The sequence below is a fragment of the Hydra vulgaris genome, chromosome 15, assembly GCF_038396675.1.
Source record: "Hydra vulgaris chromosome 15, alternate assembly HydraT2T_AEP".
NCBI lineage: Eukaryota > Metazoa > Cnidaria > Hydrozoa > Anthoathecata > Hydridae > Hydra > Hydra vulgaris.
The window spans coordinates 20042338-20063404 of NC_088934.1; the positions used below are offsets into that span (position 1 = coordinate 20042338).

Sequence of the window (21067 nt, forward strand, 5' to 3'; positions counted from 1 at the left end):
ATTACGTTTTAAAATTACAAATTCGATTGTAAAAAATCGATTGTACAAATTCGACTGTAAAAAATTCGATGGTAAATTATTCGGTTGTGAAAAGTAATTGGGTTTTTTCAAAGTTTTTTTAGTCTCATTAAACTTTTAATGATATTCGATCATCTTATTTTATATTCAATAAATTCGGTTCTAGAACATTTTCACAAATTCGGTTCTGGCATTGGACGCCCACAAATTATAATAAGTTCATAAAGTATATTATGCAACAAAGTTTAAGGAATGTTTTTTAACTGATTTATTAGTCATAGTTTATATTATGTTCGTATGTTATATTATGTAATGGTTTCGTGCTGTATTCTAGATAAATAGTTATTCTAAACAATTTATTAAAAATTATTTTAAGAAATTGTATTTTAAAACTCACAATAAAAATACCTTTTCTTCCATTGAAGATGGCTCTCTAATATCTTACACTAAAAGTTAGTCAACAAACTTTAGCAAACCAACACATTAGACGACTAATTTTAGTTAAACTAAATTAAAACTCCCTTATTTGCATTGTATTCTCTAATATAATAAGCAAACAACACTATTCTATTTGTCTCTTGTCTAAAATTAATTTCTATCAGAAAAAAATAGTAAATAATGATCATTTTAAAATATGAATTTGTATTTATTAAAAACTTCCACGGATACATTATAATGTTCATTACATATAATACTGAAAATACATGAATAAATGAAAAAATAACATAAAGTATATATGAAAATACGTGTGTTAAAGTTAATGAACAATATAATATTTATTATAACTTATTTTTTTGTGACTTTTGGACTGCATATTTTTAATTTTTCTTTATTAAATGGCACTATTAAAATTGGAATTTGAGAGTTCTGTGCAATAAAGTCACTCTTTGTTCCAAGTAGTGTTTTGCTTATTTTATCTAGATTTCTTTTCCCTGTTACGATAACACTTGCATTTTGAGCTTCTGCAACGTTGCATATTGTTTGCCCAACACTACCTTGTTTTTGAGCAAGATATGGCGTAAACTTTATGTTTTCCAAAACACACCTTGACTTATATTTGTCTAAAACTTTTTCACTTTTTTTGAAGCTTTTATAAATGGAAGTGTAACGTTGCCCCTTTCCCTCAACCAATGATTCTATGGACTGTTTTGGTGTTTCTTGTACATGAACCAACAGAGCAGTGTCGTTATTTTTATGAAAATGTTTGATATACCAATCAAAGGCACGCTCGCTCTCTTTACTACTGTCAACAGCAATGCAATTTATTCTATCATCCGCCATCTCGGTATTACGGTTAAAAACGAATAAAATATACTCATAAGATTCAGAGTCGGAGTTTTGTATTAGTTACTTTTTTTTCTTTCTGCGGCACCACCAAATAAAAATTTTCTTTAATTATTTCTTTTAAAAACTATCACTTTTTTCCGAGTGACTGCTCAAAAAGTATGTTTTTTTTTTAAAAATGCATTATATATTTTATTTTGACTTGTGCTCATCACGTGATAAAATTCCTTTGGTGACATTAATACCTAATTTTTAAAATTGTCATTCTCTACTTTAAAAAGAATAATACTGTATCGAATAAATATTTAAAAAAAAATAATACTGTATCGAATAAATGTTTAAAAATAAGGATTACTGTATCGAATGAATATTTATAAAAAAATAATACTGTATCGAATAAATATTTTATTTCTTTTCATGTTTTTTGATACTGAGAAGATGAATGACTATATTGTTAAAAATTATTTTTACATTTGGTTAAATGAATACAGGTTCAAATAAAATGGTTATCATATTATTTATTTGTTTTTACTCTTAAATAATTAAGAGCTTTCCAAAAACAATTTTTATCGGTCGAAATTAAAAAAAGCTACAAACACAGTGGGCCATCTTTAGACCTCCAGCACTCTAAAACTGATATAATTTTTTTCCCACTGTAATTTTTGAGCTCAGTATATCAATTTTACCACAAAAATGGCAATACTTTACGTTTCAAATATTGGCGAAAATGTAAAAAATCGTATAAAAATGAAACATTGGGCCAGCAAGACAATTTTACAACAATTATATTTCTTAACGGTTTATATTAGTTTATTGACATCATATATTGAAATAAGAAGGAGAAGTATAAAAATTTATTTTCTATGCTTGCTTTTTTTTCAAATCGTTTTTCAATAAAACCCCTTAAAATGCGCAGCACTCTTTAATATTTACCTTTACACAAGCAAAATCTACAATTAGATATCATTTGTTATAAAAAAGCCTTATATATATTGCGCTCAGCTGAGCTCAGAAATTTTGGTTGTAAATTTTTATATATATGAGAGTGTAATTTAAAGCAGATCAAATGTGCAGCTTAGTGCGGCATGAGTTGGGGATAAAATTTTGGAGCTTACATGTTCCCATCCTCCAATAATTACAATTATTTGCAAAGCATCATTATTTGACATAAGTATAAATATACAAATGTTTAGATTATGCTCCATGTCTGGAAGTTAGCTACCTCAAACACCAAGTGCTTTATCCGTCACGTGACAGATGTTTCAATCAATATAAAAGCAAGCCTGATGATGAGTTTATCAAAACAAAAAAAAATTTCCGCATAAAAAGTATAAAATATTTAAATTAATAGTATTTTTTTTCTTCGTTTTCATCTTTAAAAAAAAATGTTTTTCCATGTTAAATAAATATTTACATTTAACGGAATAAAAATAAAAATTGTAAAAATATTGCTTATAATTTGGGATCACTTCTCTGTTTTTTGCTATTTTTACGGAAAACCTGTTTAGGCCAACTAAGATTTGATAGCATAGCTACATGGTTGATGGTTAAAATTTAGAACACTTAATGAATGTCTGTTCTATCTAGATTTCCGCAGACTTTTTTTACTACAGGTTAGTTTTTAATGCATTTATATTTTTGTTTTTATTCGTTTTAAATAAAAAACATAATATTTTTAAAAAGTCTTTGAAATTAATAATTCTCTAACCTTTTATAAATATGAAAATCAAAAAGTTATTTTCTGTACCTCTAGCTATGTTATCAAATATGTTTTTAAACTTAGCTGATTTAGAAAAAACTTATCTAGTTTTATGCGTAAATTTTTGTTTTTATTTTAAAACAATCACGTGATCTCAAACACTTTACTAGTAAAATAATGTGATTTGCTTTACTGGCTTAAATAATGCCTGTTTCAGTTAACAATTAGGTTTAAGTTAAACTATTTTGATTAACAGTAGTTGTAAAATGCGTATTATTTAATAATAAACATCTGAAATATTTTATTTCAATTTTTTTTGACAGATAATTCTCAATTTAGCCAAGTTCTTCATTTGATGCGTTTAATCTAAAATCGAAGAATGTTTTTATTAATTCATTTAATGTCATAAGGTATTGGTGTTTATATTCTTTTGACAAAACAAAATTATCTCTGATATTTCAAAAGTTAAAAAAGTTTTAGTAACACCACTTAAGTGATTATTTGGAGAGAAAAAAAAACAAGAAGCCGTAAAGCTCACATTAAAACAGCCGTGTCACTGATGTGAATATTTATTATTTGTATTTACGTATGCAAAAAAATTTTGTTTATATAAAAAGAAGAGTTTAGTTTAGTAAAGAGAAATTAGTTTGTTTATGAGAAAATATATTTTAATAACAGAGAAAATATGTTTTAGAACAGTATCAAACAACTGTTGCCGGTCTCGAGATCGATATTTTTCTTGGTAACCGTTTCTGTAAAATAAAAAAGCATTTCGCATTTGGTCACAGAATATGGTCTTTTATAATTTTGACTGACAACAATTATTTTTAGAATTTAGAAATTTAATAAGCGTTTTTTTAAATATTAGTTGTTTTTATATAAAAGTTTTTAATTAAAAAGTAATTTTTTATTTTTGTACAAACTTTATATAAAACTCTTCGAAAGTAAATCTGTTATTGTTAAACTTAAAACGAATGTTAGCAGCCGCGGTGTTGTGGTTAGAGCGTTTGCTTTACCAAGCAAACGCTCTAACCACAACAACCAAGAGATCTAGGGTTCAATGCGAGCTCTGGGCATATTTTGCGTTCAAATGCTCCACCACGCTGCTCTGCGACAAGACCATTAAATCTCTTTGGTGCACCTATGAACTACAGTTTATATATATATATATATATATATATATATATATATATATATATATATATATATATATATATATATATATATATATATATATATATATATATATGTATATATAAATATAAATTGTATATATATATATATATATATATATATATATATATATATATATATATATATATAAATTGTATATATATACATATATATATATATATATATGTAAGTTGTATATATATATAAATACAACTATATATATATATATATATATATATATATATATATATATATATATATATATATATATATATATATATATATATATATATATATATATATATATATATATATATATATATATATATATGAAGAAGAATACTGAATGAAGAAGATTTGTTGAACTTTGTTGCTCCTTAAAAAAATACTTTAAATTAAGTAATGCATAGTTTTGTTAAATACAACATACGTCCCTCTTTTTTTTGAAAAAATAGGAGTTTTCGGACGTGCATTTAAAAACACTCAATCAAACATTTAGATTTAGCGTATTTTCTTGAAGTAAGTTTTAACCTAATGACATTTGGTTATAAATTGTTTTAGCTTGTACCTAATAATGAGAAGATTGAATCTTTTTTTAAAAAAACATGAATTTGAAAGAAAAAACAAGAGATTTGGCGAAATTCTTATTAAATTTATTTAAACCGTCTATTTAATTCCTGATGATAAATTAAGCGAACTAATTAGTTCACTTAGTAATCATTAGGGCTTCTCATCTCCCGTAAAAATTCGATTCCCGGGATTCCGGAGCAAAATGTTTCATTTCCCGGTAAATCCCGAGACTAGGTAACAATTTAGAATTTAACGAATTAGGTGGGGGAAAATGTGTAAATTCAAACAAATACACAAAAAATGCGTTTTTGGTTTATTATTTAAAAAAAAAAGAAGATAAATAAGTTAGATACAAAATAGTTTATAGAAACTAAGACTCTCAAAACAAAAAAATATATAAAAATCATTAACATTAAGTTTTATAAATATTAATTTTTAAAACAATTTTTTAAGAAACATTAATTATCGATAGCGCCATCAATTAACGGTAACTGAATTTTCGTAATAAAAAGACATGCCGCCGAAAATGCACTTTTTGACTTGATTGATGTCAGTGACATAGTTAATAGAGCATTATATATTTGTACGCTTTTTCTTTGCATCAAAAATAATACTCCTTTCATTTGTAATGTTTTTAACGTCATATAATACATTTTTTAGACGCTCAATTCGACTAACATTTGTAATAGTAGCATCCCTTTTCTGATGAAGTGTTAATTCAGTAGTCAATAAATTTGGTACGGCCATAAACAACGTTTCAGTTCCATCATTACTGCATTCTAGTTTTTTAAAATCAGCGGAAGTACCACCACCATTAATATATTAATGGCGTTGGTACTTCCGCTGATTTAGCTGTCGAAATCGAATCGATCGATTCCGCTGACGAATAATTTTTAGTTTGAAGGAATGATTCGTGTTTATAATTTGATGGATTATTTAAATGTTTTAGTAAATTAACTAAATTTTTATTCTATCTTTTGACAATTCTCTGACACGTTTTAACCAAAAAGCAATTTTTATGTATTTTGCGCAAAACATCTAATATAAACACTAATACACCTTCTGCATTAAGTAGGGATGCGTTCTGTAAGCGAAGTCTTTATATTCCGAGTTTTATTGGTTGTAAATTGATTTTTTTATCTTTTAATTTTAATTTTTTAATCATCAAATTGATTAAAATAAAACTCATGTGATCGAAATGTACCAATCGTTGGACACATTATTAGGAAAAAAGTCTAAAATTTTGCAAAAAAACTTAGTATAACAGATACTATAAAAAGGACTAGATTGTTGATAAGTAGGCATAACTTAGCTTCTTGTTCTCTAGCAAAGAAAATGGCTGCTTTGAAAAGCTGCCCATATTAGTAATAGTCAATACAGTTAAGCTACAATGTTTAAAAAGTATTAAAGGCCTACTTTGTCAAAGACCTTAAATAAATCTTGGGTGGGTTAAATTCGTTACTACAGTTTACAAGTCTAAACACTCCTCCTCCGAAATATTGTTAATATTGTTGTGTTTAAAATCAATGTTTCTAATATACATTAATACCATCAATGTTTTTAATATACATGTTTTAACGCAATAAATCGCTCCAATTACAAGAAGGCTATTCCACAATGTCTTTAGATTCAATAATAACTTGAGTTATTTGTTGTATTTAATTTTTACGTATTTTTATAAAACTTCATTTTTTGAGTGGTGATTTACGAAACATTCGTGCAATTCTCCGGACCTTTTGAATTGTTAGTGCAATACTAATGTTTTCTAATAATTCATCAGTAAGCTCAATGTCTCTTAACTTTAATAAATTGTTGTTTTGACTTGACTGTAAATCCACTGAAGTTGTAAAATCAATTATTTCAGTCTTGCCATCTTCACTATTATTTTTATCAAAACTCTACACTCACTAACCAATAAACTTGACATTATCGATTTTTTGTAGAGAAAATCACAAACTGCTAAATGTAGTCCATGTGCATAACAAAGTTGGTGCTCCATCCCGCTTAAACTTCCGAATTAATTCCGAAATTCGTTACAAGAGGAAAAGGGAAGTAAATAGGCGCGCCAGTTTACGCTTTAAAATAAGGCCTATATATATATATACAGTATTGGACAAAACATTTGGAACCAATATCGAACAATGCTGAAAAGTGTTCCTAATTTTACATGTCTTTAAAACGAAACGAACTATACTATCACAGCAAACAGTTCAGGGGTCTGGAGTCATAGCATGCCATGACATGAGCAATCAGCTGACCGGTGACAGCACACAGGCAGAATTTTGTTGACAAGTGCCATTTTGCAGCAGACAAAATAAGTGCAACTTTTTGGTTTGTTTCATTTTCTTAAGTCTGGTCCGTGTCAACGCTACGGAAGTTTTTTAATAATTAAAGGAAGTATCCAGAAGTTTCCAGAAGTTTCCAGAAGAAGCATCTGGAAGCATCCAGTAGCATCCAGAAATATCCCCAAACATTCAGAAGCATCCAGACGCATCCAGAAGCATCGAAAAGAAGCATCTAGAATCTTCCAGAACAGGTTCATTTTACTATATAAGAGACATGTAAATCGACATGTAATTCAGTCAGTATATGGAAGTCAATCAGTCAGTATTATCAAGACAGTTTATTGAAGTGAGTTTTATCAAAGTGTTTTATCGAAGAACATCAATACAAGAAGTGAAATACAATAAGTCTTTCATTACATCAATACAGTCCACATCCAACCAAGACGTTGTGTTCCACAGAGCATTATTGTGTCATCACAAGGTAAATGTAACACGGTAAGCCTTGAGAAGCGTGATTATTTATTTTTACTATTTTTATGACTTCAAGTGCAAAAATGGCTCCCGACAGTCTTGGATTGGAACTAAGAAAGAAAATTATTGGCAATTACGTAAGTGGAATGTCACAAAAAAGTATTTGGGATAAATATCGCGTGAAAAAGTGGACCGTATCAAGACTATGTTCCAAATATCATTCAACGGGGAAGTTTGCAGCAGATAACAAAGGTGGAAGACTGCGTTCCACCACTTCTAGAGAGGATTTTATGATCGTCAGATCCGTCAAGAAGGATCCCTGGATATCATCAGTCGAGATACAAAAGCAATTAGAGCTGCCTGTATCGGACCGAACAATCAGACGACGTGCTGTTGAAGCCGGATTGTTTTCTCGACGCCCTGCAAAGAAACCGCTGATTTCACTAAAAAACCAGAAGAAAAGACTCCTGTTTGCTACATCTCATATTGACTGGAATGTGCAGAAATGGCGAACTGTCCTGTTCAGTGATGAATCGAAGTTCAACATCATTGGGAGCGATGGCGTCGACCGGCCGGAAAACGCCTCGATTTACGTAACTGCCATAAGACCGTGAAGCATGGTCTGGGGGTGTTTTTCTGCTAACGGTCTAGGGCAAATACATCGAAACGATGGAATAATGGACCGTTTCATGTATAAAAATATCCTGAAAGATGTTATGTTACCTCATGCTGAATGGAATATGCCAATAAAATGGGTTTTTCAGCAAGACAACAATCCGAAACACACTGCAAAAGTAGTCAAGCAGTGGTTTCATGACAACTACCTATCGGTGATGGATTGGCCGCCTCACTCTCCGGGCCTCAACCCTATCGAGAACCTGTGGGAGATCGTCAACCGCAGAGTTAATCGTGAAGGTGTTCGTAATAAGGATCAACTGTTTGAACAAATCCAAAAGGCCTTGGCAGCGATTCCACAAAGTTTCATTGTAGGATACGCTTTTTTAGGCAAAGGCTAGGAAAAGCTAACTCCGACTTAAAACACCTGCCTTAGGGCTCTTGGTTGAGTTAAGGCTAGATATGGTGTCTCAATAAAAATACTCGCCTTGATGGCAGATGTTAAATGCTTCCAGCTACTATTTTGTAGAAGGCCTCCTAGGCAAAGACTTAAGGGTAAACAGATTTTACCGGATGACCAGCCTCGCAGCCCTTCTATATCTATTAGACTGGCGCAGATGTATTTTTAATACGTTGTTTCCAGTTTAGGATGTTCTCAGGGAGACTGATTCCATTAACAACTAAAAAATATCTGTTTTTTAGTTGTTAATGGAATTGGACGAACAGGGACACCATCCATGCGCAACATGGCACTGTTATAGAGTACTAACAGTGCCATGTTGCGCATGGATGGTGTCCCTGTTCGTACTTTTGATGTGCATTGTCGAGGCCACATTTGGAGTCCTTTGTTACGGCTTAGGGTTTATTATTAGTAATAAAGCAATTGCTTGGACTATTAAATAGTGTACTGAGTACTATATATGCCTTGATTCAAGTTCATTAAAAAATTTAAAATGACTAAAGTACCAAAAACTATAAGACACAAAAAACCATTGTCATCACCAAGTTCACTAAACCTATCATTCACTCATATTCGTGGTCTTCGAAGAAACTTTTCTTTTGTTGAGTCTTATCTCTTGCAAAGTTCATCAGACCAACTTGCTCTTTGTGAGACTAAATTAAGTTCAGCTGTCTTATCTTGCAATCTTAATTTTAATGGTTATCTTCCTTTAATTCGTAAAGACTTTAATAGACGCATGCTTGGCCTGGACATTTACATTTGTAAGAGTTCACCCATTTGTCAAAAAACTAGGCTTAAATCCACTAACTATTCTTTTATGTGGTTTCTTTTAGCACCACTTTACTCTATCGCCTTTCTCTTTGTTCTATATTGCTCTCCTTCATCTCAAGACTGCACTCTTTTCGATGTTGTTTCTGATCAAACTGACAGAGCCCTCTCTCTTTATCGATCAGCCAACATCGTTGTTGTTAGTGACTTTAATGCCCATCAAACTGAATGGCTTGGTTCTAGTTTTATTGGCTCTGTTGGCGTTAAGGCCCTTAACTTTTGTTTTTCTCAATCTTTAACTCAAATAGTCAACTTTCCAACTCGCTTTCCAGACAACCCGAATCATTTACCTTCTCTACTCAAACTTTGTCTTGTTTCTGATCCTAGTTAGCGCTCAGTTTCTCCACATTCACCATTAGGTGCTTCTGATCACAGTTTGATCTCTCTAAAACTATTATCTTATTCTTCTTCATCATCCGAATCCCACTATCATCATACCTCTTCCAACTACTTTGACTCTGACTGGGACTGTTTACGTGATTTTCTTCGTGATGGTCCTTAGGTAGAAATCTTTCGTCTTCCTGCTGACAAATGTACTTCTTACATAACTTTGTGGATTCAGGCTGGCACAAAATCTTTTATTCCCCCTCGACGATTCCAGGTCAATCCTTACTCTTCTCCATCACATTGTGCTGCTGCAATTTCCAATCAAAACTGTTACTTCCATATCAGCAAAACAATTCTCCAGAAAACAGACGTCTGTTTATTAATGCTTGCAACCATTGCAAAAAGGTTTTGTCTAACGCCAAAGCTCGCTATTCTCAGGTCATAAAAATCGCGTTTTCATCATAAAAATTAGGCTTTCGTGACTTCTAAAGAATCTTTAGCAGTATCAATAATAAGGGTAAATCTGTTATTTCACCTCTCTTGTATGGTTTAGGCTTTGTCACCTCACTTAAAGACAAAGCTGAATAGTTTGTTAAGAACTTTTCATCAAAATTATCTCTTGATTCCACTAGATGCGTTCTACCTAATATAGCCGTCAAACAAATTGATCCATTGCTTGACATTCGTATCACTCCAGCTTCTGTACCAAAAGTGATTTCCTGCTTGGCTTCTTCTACAGCTTGTGGTCCAGACAACATACCTGTTGTAGTCTTGCAGAAGTGTTCTCCGGAGCTGTCATCTATACTTTCAAAAATATTTAACAAGTACTTATCAGAGTCTTGTTTTCCGGCATGCTGAAAAGCGGCATCAGTTATCCCTATTTTCAAAAATTCTAAAGAGAGTGATCTGACTTGTCGAGCTACCACCCCATTAGTTTTCTTCCTATCATTAGCAATGTTTTTGTATTTTTAGTTAAAAAACACTTAATCTCTTATTTGTAATGCATAAGAAATATCAAATTAAGACATTGCCAATAAATAAACTAAACCTTTTAGTGTCATACCATGTAAAGATTATTTAATGTTTAACATTTCTTTTTTTTTCTAGATTAGGGTATGGTGGAGTAATGTAGGTCTAAGGGGTAATGTGGTTCTGATCAATATTTATCAGTTTTTCAGAAGAAAAACTGATAAATGTTGATCAGACTCACATTAGGTTTTAGGCAGAAGTTTTTTTTTCTGTATGTTATAGGTAGTAAAAAAAGCTCTCTAAATTTTAATTATCAAGACCTAAATAAACATGTCGTTTTTGTAGGATAATGAATCTCTAATATATAACACAAAAAATTTTGGAAAGTTTTTTAGACATGATTTCTTCATGCTTTGACTTTAATAAATACTTCGACTTTTAAAATTTAATATCATATATTTAATTTGAATAATTATAATATGATTTATTATATATATATTAAGAAAATTCGTAAAAAAAAAACTATAGTAATTGAACCACAAGAATGCTCAACATTCCTTGGAAATTAACTAATAGAGAAAAAATATTCATTTTGCGTTTCTAATTTAGCACTTTAAACGTGTGAAGTTTTTTTGCTTTTAAAACATCTGTTAAAGTACTATTATGTTTAAACTTTTGATCAAACAATCTAAATATAATACATACTCAATGACTTCAGTCATCTATTACTATAAGTGGGTATATTTCATTAAAAAAGATAAAAATGTAACTTAGACCCACATTACCCCAATAAACAGGGAAAATGCGGGTCTATGGAAAATAACTTGAATTGGTGCTCATTAAACATCTTTAAAATTTATCTTTAAACTTTTTTTGATTTAGTTTGCTAAAAATGATGTCTAATTACGATTTGAAGAGAATTTTTAGGAATTTTTCGCGTGCTAGCGTGCACTTTTAACGCGCAGAGTTAAACGTTTGCGTGTGCCTTGATTTAATGATAATATATTTTAGTACATAAAGCTTAAGTTTTTGAATATAAATTGTGGTTACAGTTGTTTAACCTCTATCTAAAACGCGTTTAAACGCATACATGCGAAATTGTACGGGTGTTTATTGTATAAAAAAATTTTTTAGTACGTATTTAAACTCCTTGTCCCCAAAAGCACTTGTTTTGATGTTAAATATTTATTTAACTCAAGCTTAATTAATATTTTGGTATTTATTTCAAATAATAATCAATATCTGCCCTTTTTCCATTTTTAACTTAATCTGCTAAAAACTTAATCATTGTGCGGTGTAGCAAAACTGATTTACTCCTCAAAAAATTAACTTCCGGTTAAAACATTTTAACTCCGGTCTAATCTATTTTAAGACAGATTATTCTCAAGTGTTAAAATACTTTCAAATACTATAAAATGTATAAATTCATTTCTACTACCAAATAAAATTAACCCTTTATGAATTTCTTTTGTGGGCTGAACTCGTCTTTGCGGGCCTTGGTAATGTGGTCTCTGTATGGCAACTAGCCGGAAAAGGATAAATCACAATACCACGTAAATTTTTAGAACTCCATAACTTCGTACCTCTCGACGCAATCTTTAAAGTTTTTAGTTTGTAAGCAAACAATAACAAATGAAAACTCAAAACAAGACTTACTTCTCGGGATTTTTGTTCGTGACTATTTGCTTTGGTTATTTTAGTACCGGGTTATTTCGGAACAGATTATAAATTAACGCTTTTTTAAAGAAAAAGATTTAATTTATATCTTAAAATAATGAATTCGAAAATCAGAACTGATATGTGTTGCCTGCATATTTTAAAAAAGAATTAATTAATAGTGACAAATTAATAGCGAGATTTAATTAATAGCGAGAAATTGCTTATTACTTTATAGTTCTCTGTTTTTTTACATTTGCAAATAGTTTTCAACCAATCACAACCGCTTGAAAACAACGTATTTATCAAAGTTTTTTCAATTGAAAAAATCAGATAAATTGTAGCCGCAAATTAGCAAAAATCATATTCAATGAATAATCAAGTAAATACAACTCGTGCATAATTATCTTATTAATAAATCTGTTCAGAAATAAGATTAAATGTTAAGCTACAAAAAAAAAAAAAAAAATTAGTGAAGTTATAGAATTAGTAGCACTAATAAAGTTAAGTTGAATACTTAGGATAGTTGAATAAGTTGGGATTATGAAATTAAGTTGGGATTGTGTTTGATTGTGAAATTAAGTTAGGGTTGGGATATGAATAAGTTGGGATTATGAAATTAAGTTAGGATAGTTGAATAATTGAACTGTTGGCTATTCTTTTCGCTGTTGGATAATTATTTAAATCAGTTTTAACGAAATACACTGACATATTTGCAAATAAATGCAAATTGAATGTATCCTATTTGTAAAAAGTTAATTGAATTAATGTTTTGAAAGTTGTTGTTTTTTTACATAATAAAGTGAACCAAAAAACCAAAACGTTTAAACAAACGAGTTTTTTTAATTTCCTTCCATTAACATTTTTTTAGGCGTTTTTTTTTTGATGTTTTATTAAGGCGTCTTATTAAACATCGCGACGTTTAAAAGACGTCTAAAACACCTTTTAAGACGTAAACTCGTTTAAAAAAGGTTTTTGTTAGACGTAATAAACAAAAGAAACAAACCAAACTTATTGTCAATTTTATTCTAAATTAGCCTGAAAGATTTTATTGTTACATAAAACGTGTGAACATGTTATATATATTTTGTTTTCCACAAATTTAAATTCACATTATAAATCTAATAAATATGGAGATAATATAGTAAGTTGTTATCAACACACCGGAGGAAGTATGCGTAATATACTATTCTGAGCACGCCTTAGCCGACCTGCCGCCCTAGTGCAAAAATTTTCCTATTGCCCTTGGTAAATTTGTTGGTAAATTACACGGGAAATAATAACAAGTTTAAATTCAAAAATAATAACTTACAATCAAATGTTTAATTTACATACATCATATTAAGGAACGTTTTATTTACATAATCTTTTTTTTTTTAATTCACTATTCTAAAATTACAACATTTAAAATAGCAAAGTTTCCATCCACAACTAAATAAATAAAAGGCGGTAATAATACTATTAATTAATAATATTATTACGTCATAATACTATTACCACATAAATTAATAAAAATCTCATACTACATTGGAATTTAAACAAGAAAAAAAACTTTTTTTTAAGAAAAGACGCAAATTTGATGTCAAATTAAGAAAGATGCAGTTTTGATGTCAAATTAAGAAAGATTCAGTTTTGGTGTCAAATTAAGAAAGATGCAGTTTTGGTGTCAAATTAAGAAAGTTTTAATGTCAAGTTTTCAATGTTAACACTAATAGTAAATTTGTTTAAATTTATCTTGCACCTAATCTCTGAAACAAAATTGTTTTACCCAATTTCGATTTATCAATTTCTATTCCTGTCTTTAAAAAAAATTGATAGAACTCATTCTTCTTAATGACTAAAACTTAAAGATAATTTATTAAATGTATCATAATTATGGATTACGACTATATATACGAGTGTACATTTATGGATTGCAACTATATAAATGTAAAAATACATCAACAGCAAAAAATAATAATAATTTGCTTGTGTTATTGTAAATATTGTATACTGGTTGTATTATTTAAAATTGCAAAACATTTGACCTTTTTCTGAATAATTTGCTAAATCAAGGTTATGGGTGCTCCACAATGGCTGGAAAAGAAAATAGTATTCAGGCGAAAGTTCAAAGGATTTACCCCAAAGCCGCCTTTTTCTCTGTGACTCAATCTCGATGCCTTACATAGACTCAATCTTGTAGTCAATATTCTAAATGATGTTGCATTAATACGAAATACTATTGGAACTATTAAAGCAGTTTTTGCATTTTTTTGTGAAAAGATTTTATTTCCCAAATATTCCCTTTCTATCTGAGCAAGATAAACAAATATTCCCTTTCTATCTGAGCAAGATAAACAAATATTCCCTTTCTATCTGAGCAAGATAAACAAATATTCCCTTTCTATCTGAGCAAGATAAACAAATATTCCCTTTCTATCTGAGCGAGATAAACATGTATAAAAGTATTCTAATTTTTTTGTAGTAAATTTGAAGACATTTTTTTTCACCAGGAAAAATTTTCATTGCATGCAAATGAATGTACACGACAAGTTACATATCAGCTTTTTTGTTCATCAAAGTCCAGCACATTTATTTTTGTTTCCATATTGCTTTACAGTTCTCAACCATACTTAAACTTTGCAGATGTGAGTCCAATAGCTATTTTAAGGATATTTTTGAAAAAACAATACCACTCACACAGAAGATAAATATTGAACTGATATTTCCTAGACAGTGCAGAATACAAAAGTATCGAAGCGACCCGATAAAACATAAGTCTTGAAGAGTTTTTCAAACAATCGATTTACATTCCATACTTACATTTTCTAATTGGTTTATTGGAGGGTTGATTTTATGAAACCAATTTTGCATAATTTAATTTAGTATTTCTTTATCCGTCTGAATTGTTCAAACTGAACCGTCAACAGTTTAAAGACAAAGTTTCTGCGATTCTAAAGAATAAATTTGATTTTGAATTTTATCTTATAAAATTTTTGTATAAGCTACGGTTACTATATATACATTGTGTCAATAAAAAAATTGCTTCAATAGAATGCCGTTATTTACTATAGTGTCCTGGCCGTCCGTCTACCGTAAAAATACGCTCAGTAAATTTTAACTAAATTAGAAGTTTTTGGTATTTATTTAAAATGCTGATAAGCGCAGTATTTTTATACTTATCAGTGTTTTTACCAGTAACTATATTTTGTCAAAACTTTGTATGGGATTTCTATAAAACATATTGCCATCTTTATCTTCTTTGAGCCCTGTCTGTTCTGACAGATTTTCTGACTGTTAATTCTTTATATTTAATAAAGGTCATTGTAAAAAAAAAAGTTAGTATTTTACATTCAAAGACGGTGCTTAATGAAAAATTTACATTGTCTTCTATGTTTTATGGATAATACTTAATTTTTTCTTTATTATATATAAATATCTAGAGCAGCGAAAAAAAAAAATCACGGGAACTATTTTGCTCTTCACCCCGCCCCTTCCTTAAAAACTTTTCTGCAGGCGCCTATGCTAAAAGCATTGCGTGTTCAACTTTTTATATACAAATCAGAATTTGTAGTTGATTAAGGAAGTAATGTTTTTTATAATCAGATTTTTAAATTTATCTAGAAGAATAGAAGACAATTTAGGATTTTTTATTTTTATAATTTTAAGAAATACTCTGATATACTCTTTATTTGTATAAGATTGTATACTTTCTTGAGCCGCTTTGAGACTTGCAATTTTTAGAGCCAAATGGCCTAAAAAGTGTGGCTTTAATTGGTTCAATAGATAACTACAACACCAAGGCATAATGGCATAAACATCTTTAGTAAATTTTTTTAAAAACAATAGATTGTTTTCCGAAGAAAAAATAGATGCTTTGATATAAATAAACAACCAAATTCTTTGTGCGTTTCCACAACTTGATCGCTCTGATTTGTGGAAGACACTTTATTATTTTAACTGGATTTCGAGTCACATGATGAAGTCTCATAATCACTGCTATCAGAACGAAAGATTTGATGTTGGTTGTGGTTTTGTTGGGGAAATCATATCATTGATTTCAAAAGCCCCACATTTATATAACAACTTAGAAATGATAAAACCTTGCGATAATTTGTAACTCCAGACCTTAGGCTGGGTGAATAAAAAAAATCAATTGCTTTTACTCAGCGTTTTTGGAGTAATTGCTTAGCTTTACGTGAATAAAAATATAAGTAAAAACGCTCAAATATTTATTCACGTAAAGCTGAGCAATTTACTTCAAAGACGCTGAGTAAAAGCGTCTTTGAAGTAAATTGTAAAATTTCTTTGTTTTATTCACCCGGCCTACTGTCTGTTAAATTAAAGAAACTGCATCCAACTTTTATAATTATTGGAAATATCGATAAGTAAATTTTATTATTTGAAGAAAATTTTAATGTAGCCAAAATGACTCAAAGCCACTTTCGCTTTGTTATATAGTTTTATTTTTGGTTACATTTTTTATTTTTGGTTATAATTGGTCTTAAAACTTTCATGGAGTTAGAAATTAACTTTATGTTTAGTAATATTATTATAAAAACACTAATATTAATGTCATTATAGCAAATTGTTATTAAAATAAACATTCAGTTTTATTTATTTTTAAGTAAAAAAATGTTAAAACTTAATCATGATTCACTTCAGGATCAATTCTTTTAAAACTTCATTTAGCTTGAGAAATGCTTTTTGCTTTTTTAGTCAGCTTTTGTAGAACTCCACAAAGGTCCTCAATCGAGCATCTGGTCCATTTGGGTGATTTTTAAACTTCGGAATATAATTGTTGCTTGCGAACCTAGAAAGTTAAATACATCATTTGCATAAGTGAAAACTTGCCAGAAGGCTAAAACAGGTAAAACTCCATATTGTGATGCTCATTTATAAGGGTTACTAAGGATATTCAACGGAGATATTAAGTGCTTCCCAATAGGTGTGCTGTTAAAAGTGTTCTTAGTTTGTAACTGCAGGTACAATAAAATCTTGTTCTCTGAAAATGAGGCAGTAGAAGGAAAAAGCATCTTATTTACAAAATCCACTTTTAACTTTACTCACTGAAGCAGCTTCGCCATGAGCAATGTTGAACAGATTTCTAAACTACAATCTTTTACTGGTGTTAATTACGTGTTACCAAGGTGATGGCAATGCCAGACTTATTAAAGCTATAACATAAAATAAAAATTAAAAAAAGTTTATATTTCTCCAAGTGATCTCTGTCCTCTTAGAGCAAAAATCTTACCTGAAGCAAGACAAACGATTTCTTCTGCAGTAAAGATGCGACTTGATGAGGTAAGTAATCAAAATAAAAAATTATTTTACAAAAATTTTTTAATAATAAATAGTATAAATAATATATAACATATATGTTATATGTAATTTATTATAACGTTAACAGTTCAGGCAGCAGGTTCTGTAGTCTAAATATCCTGTTCTATAAGATTTTCTATTAAGAATCCAAACACGGTTTCTTTGGAGTCACTTAATACGTTTTTCTCCAAAATCTGTACAATTAAATTGCCCAAATTAAATTCTGGGCTTTGAATTTGAGTCGTTGATAATTCTGCTTCATATTTTCGATTTGGGCATTGTTAATTACGGAGATAAAAACTAACTTTGATGCTCGGTCATTATTTAATTTACTCCGATTTTATTGTGGATCCAAGAATGTCTAAATGATCTTTCGACTGATATACTTGCTGGTGAAAGCGATAAATTATTCCTATTAATAACTTGACACTAGAATCATATCTTTCTTTCCACCACCTTTCTGAAGATGTTTGTTTAACTGAATCCCATATAAAAGGTTTTTGAAAAGTTTCCTTCTTTATCAATTATCAGCAATATCACCCACAATTTTGTAATCGCATTCCTTTATCGAAGGATTTGTTTTTTCTGAACTATGAAGGGTTTTAATGCTACCAACCTAGAACAGTTATTTTTAATCAAATAATAATTCGTTTCAAATATAAAAAATTTAATAATAAATTTTTCAAAATGTTTTTGTTTTTATGTATAAAAAATGACACTCAAATAAAGATTAAATTATTAAAGAACTCACCGTTTTATCACCAGTAATATGACATTCTTTGTATCACAGATCTACTAAATTTGTGGCTTAGTGAAAGTTGAAGTTAAATAAAAGAACATTGGGAAATGTATTAGATTTTGGTCAAAGTGACCAAATACTTCGATATTTTTTGAAAACTTTATTTAAAAAAAAATATATTTAAAGTCAATCGCTGAGAACATTGTTTTTCATTTAGTATGTTACATTGTATTTAATTTAACATGTTAATACACACACACACACACACACACACACACACACACACACACACACACACACACACACACACACACAAACACAAACACACACACAATTTATAAAGTTTTTTATTTTTTAATGTCCACGTCTGACGTTTTGGTTATGAACTTTTCCCATCAATTGTAGGTATGATCAAAACGGGAACTTGAGCGTGGTGCATGATATAATCACTATCACTGCTTGAGCCGAGAAGAGTTCGACTTAATTTGCTGACTGCTTTTTGGGCCATCACGATGACATTAACATTGTGACTTTGTGTTACATCACAAATTGTTTGCCCGATGCTATTTTGTTTGCGAGTCAAATAAGGACTAAACTTTATGTTTTTTGATTCGCACTTTGCTTTAAATTTCTCCAACGCTTTTTCACTTCTCGAAAGTCTTTTAAACGCAGAGTTGTAGCGTTTAGCCTTACCCTCAACCAACTTTTCTATAGATTTTTTTGGTTCTCCTTGCACGCGAACAAGCAAAGCAGTATCTTCTTTCCTGTGAAAATTGTCTACATACCAATCAAAAGCTTTTTCGCACTCTTCGCTGTTGTCAATAACAATGCAATTTATTCTTTCAGACATTTTAAAAGTTTATCAAAGTAATAAAATCCAAACTAAACAAAACCGTTGTTATGAAGTATTTATATTCACTGACTAATCTTTCCAGTAATTACAACTTTAATTTATTTAGCAATTCAATACTCGTATTTGTAAGTCAAAAGTGCAAAAAAAATTTATAAATAATAAATAATAATTATTATTATACTATAATACTACTTATAAATAATAAAGTAACTACATTATTATTTATATTTCCTCAAAATTAAATTAAATGTAACTAAACCAAAATAATTAAAGTCTCAAATCGTGTTAAAAGTCAAAATATAATTCAAAAATAACAACAACATTTATTCTAATATATGTATTAGTCTCCTTCATTAACTTCTTTGCATTTCAGTTACATTATTACTTTAAACGTAATTTAAAACTGATGAGTCTCTTCATCATTCATTAAATTCACTTGATTCTTTGATTATTCCTATTATAACCATAAAAATAACCACAATTGAGTTCTGACAACACATTAATGTATAATCTTTGTTTTTGTATTCCTAGCAAAATTGTTTATTTGTCAATTTGTATACATAGTATATAGCTTTTGTATTAATTATTAATTGCAAACCTTTTCATAGCGTTCATACGCTTAGAGAATATAAAATTGAAAGACACATTAACGTTATAGTAATTTTATTATTACATAGTTTTATAAACAAAAATGAAAAAATACACTTTTTTTCTTTTCAAACATTTAAAAAAATTCGTAGAACTGGCAGTCGTATCTTGTTGTAAAACCAGCACGACCGCTGGCAGTGATTACAATCAAAATCATAACTGGCGGACATTGCTTAACAGAAATAGCAATGTATTGAAAACTGAAAAATGATTTTGGTGGCAAACATTCACTTTGTGTGCACTTCGTCTAAAAACATGAAAGGTCGCCGCATTTTAAATGTACAAGTCTTGTGTTCTTTGCAAGATTTGAGGCTCAAGAAATTGTTTTTGAGAAAGGTGTCACTTTTATGTAGTAAGTACAACCGTGGTACAACCAAAGCCTTATGTCCTTGGCAAAGAGTCTTCAAACTGTGCGGACACTAACATTTGCACTTAGGCATCTTCGAACATACAGTAATCATTCGAAAAAATTTTAAAATGGATTGAAACAAATTTTTATTTGTATCTTTATTTTAAAACACCAATTGGTTTTTTTAAACTTTGTTAACGTAATTTTATTCCTTGCGCTTAAAAAAAAATATCGGTTTTGGTTATTGCTAATGTATAGTGTCGTTCCGGTTTTACTTAACTCCTTCTAGTAATTCTAAATGTAGTTTTTTTATTACTGAAAGTTAATTCATCCTGAATTAATGAAAGTTCTAATATTTCTCAATAATTATCAAGTCATAAACTTGAAAAAATTATTTTTTTTGAATTCCAAAAACTTTTTTATCATTAAAATGTTAGACTTATCGACGAAATTCGCTCTAACGAATTTTACATTTTTGCAAATATTAAAATATTGCAAATATATATATATATATATATATATATATATATATATATATATATATATATATATATATATATATATATATATATATATATATATATATATATATATATGTATATATATATATATATAATAAAATGACAGATAAAAACCTTTACAGCCAGTTATGACTTAAAAGTTTCGGTATGTGATTTTTCGGTAAACTCATAATTGGACTACAAACTTACTCGTGGCCTCTAATTATGCGGCCGTTAAAACACTTGCTTTATAAGCAGGAGATCGAGGTACGAAACGAGCTTTGGACATATTTTCGCGTCACGGTAAGGAAGGAGGCGTGAA

The 21067-nt window shown here is 29.4% G+C and overlaps 1 protein-coding gene and 1 long non-coding RNA gene across 2 annotated transcripts; both read right to left on the reverse strand.

Annotated features, from left to right (window-relative positions):
* Positions 1–804: 804 nt before the first annotated feature.
* On the reverse strand, positions 805–1299 carry LOC136091804 (uncharacterized). The gene has a single exon (XM_065819516.1). The coding sequence runs from the start codon at positions 1297–1299 to the stop codon at positions 805–807; it is 495 nt and encodes a 164-aa protein (XP_065675588.1).
* A 15690-nt stretch (positions 1300–16989) lies between these two features.
* On the reverse strand, positions 16990–19362 carry LOC136091471 (uncharacterized). The gene is made up of 3 exons (XR_010644009.1): positions 18408–19362; positions 17589–18272; positions 16990–17511 (listed from the first exon to the last, which is right to left on the reverse strand). It is a non-coding gene; the product is annotated as an uncharacterized LOC136091471 (long non-coding RNA).
* Between the last annotated feature and the right edge of the window lie 1705 nt (positions 19363–21067).

Bases quoted from the DNA above. Each gene is read 5' to 3' on its own strand.
- LOC136091804 (XM_065819516.1), bottom strand. From the start codon at position 1,299: ATGGCGGATGATAGAATAAATTGCATTGCTGTTGACAGTAGTAAAGAG.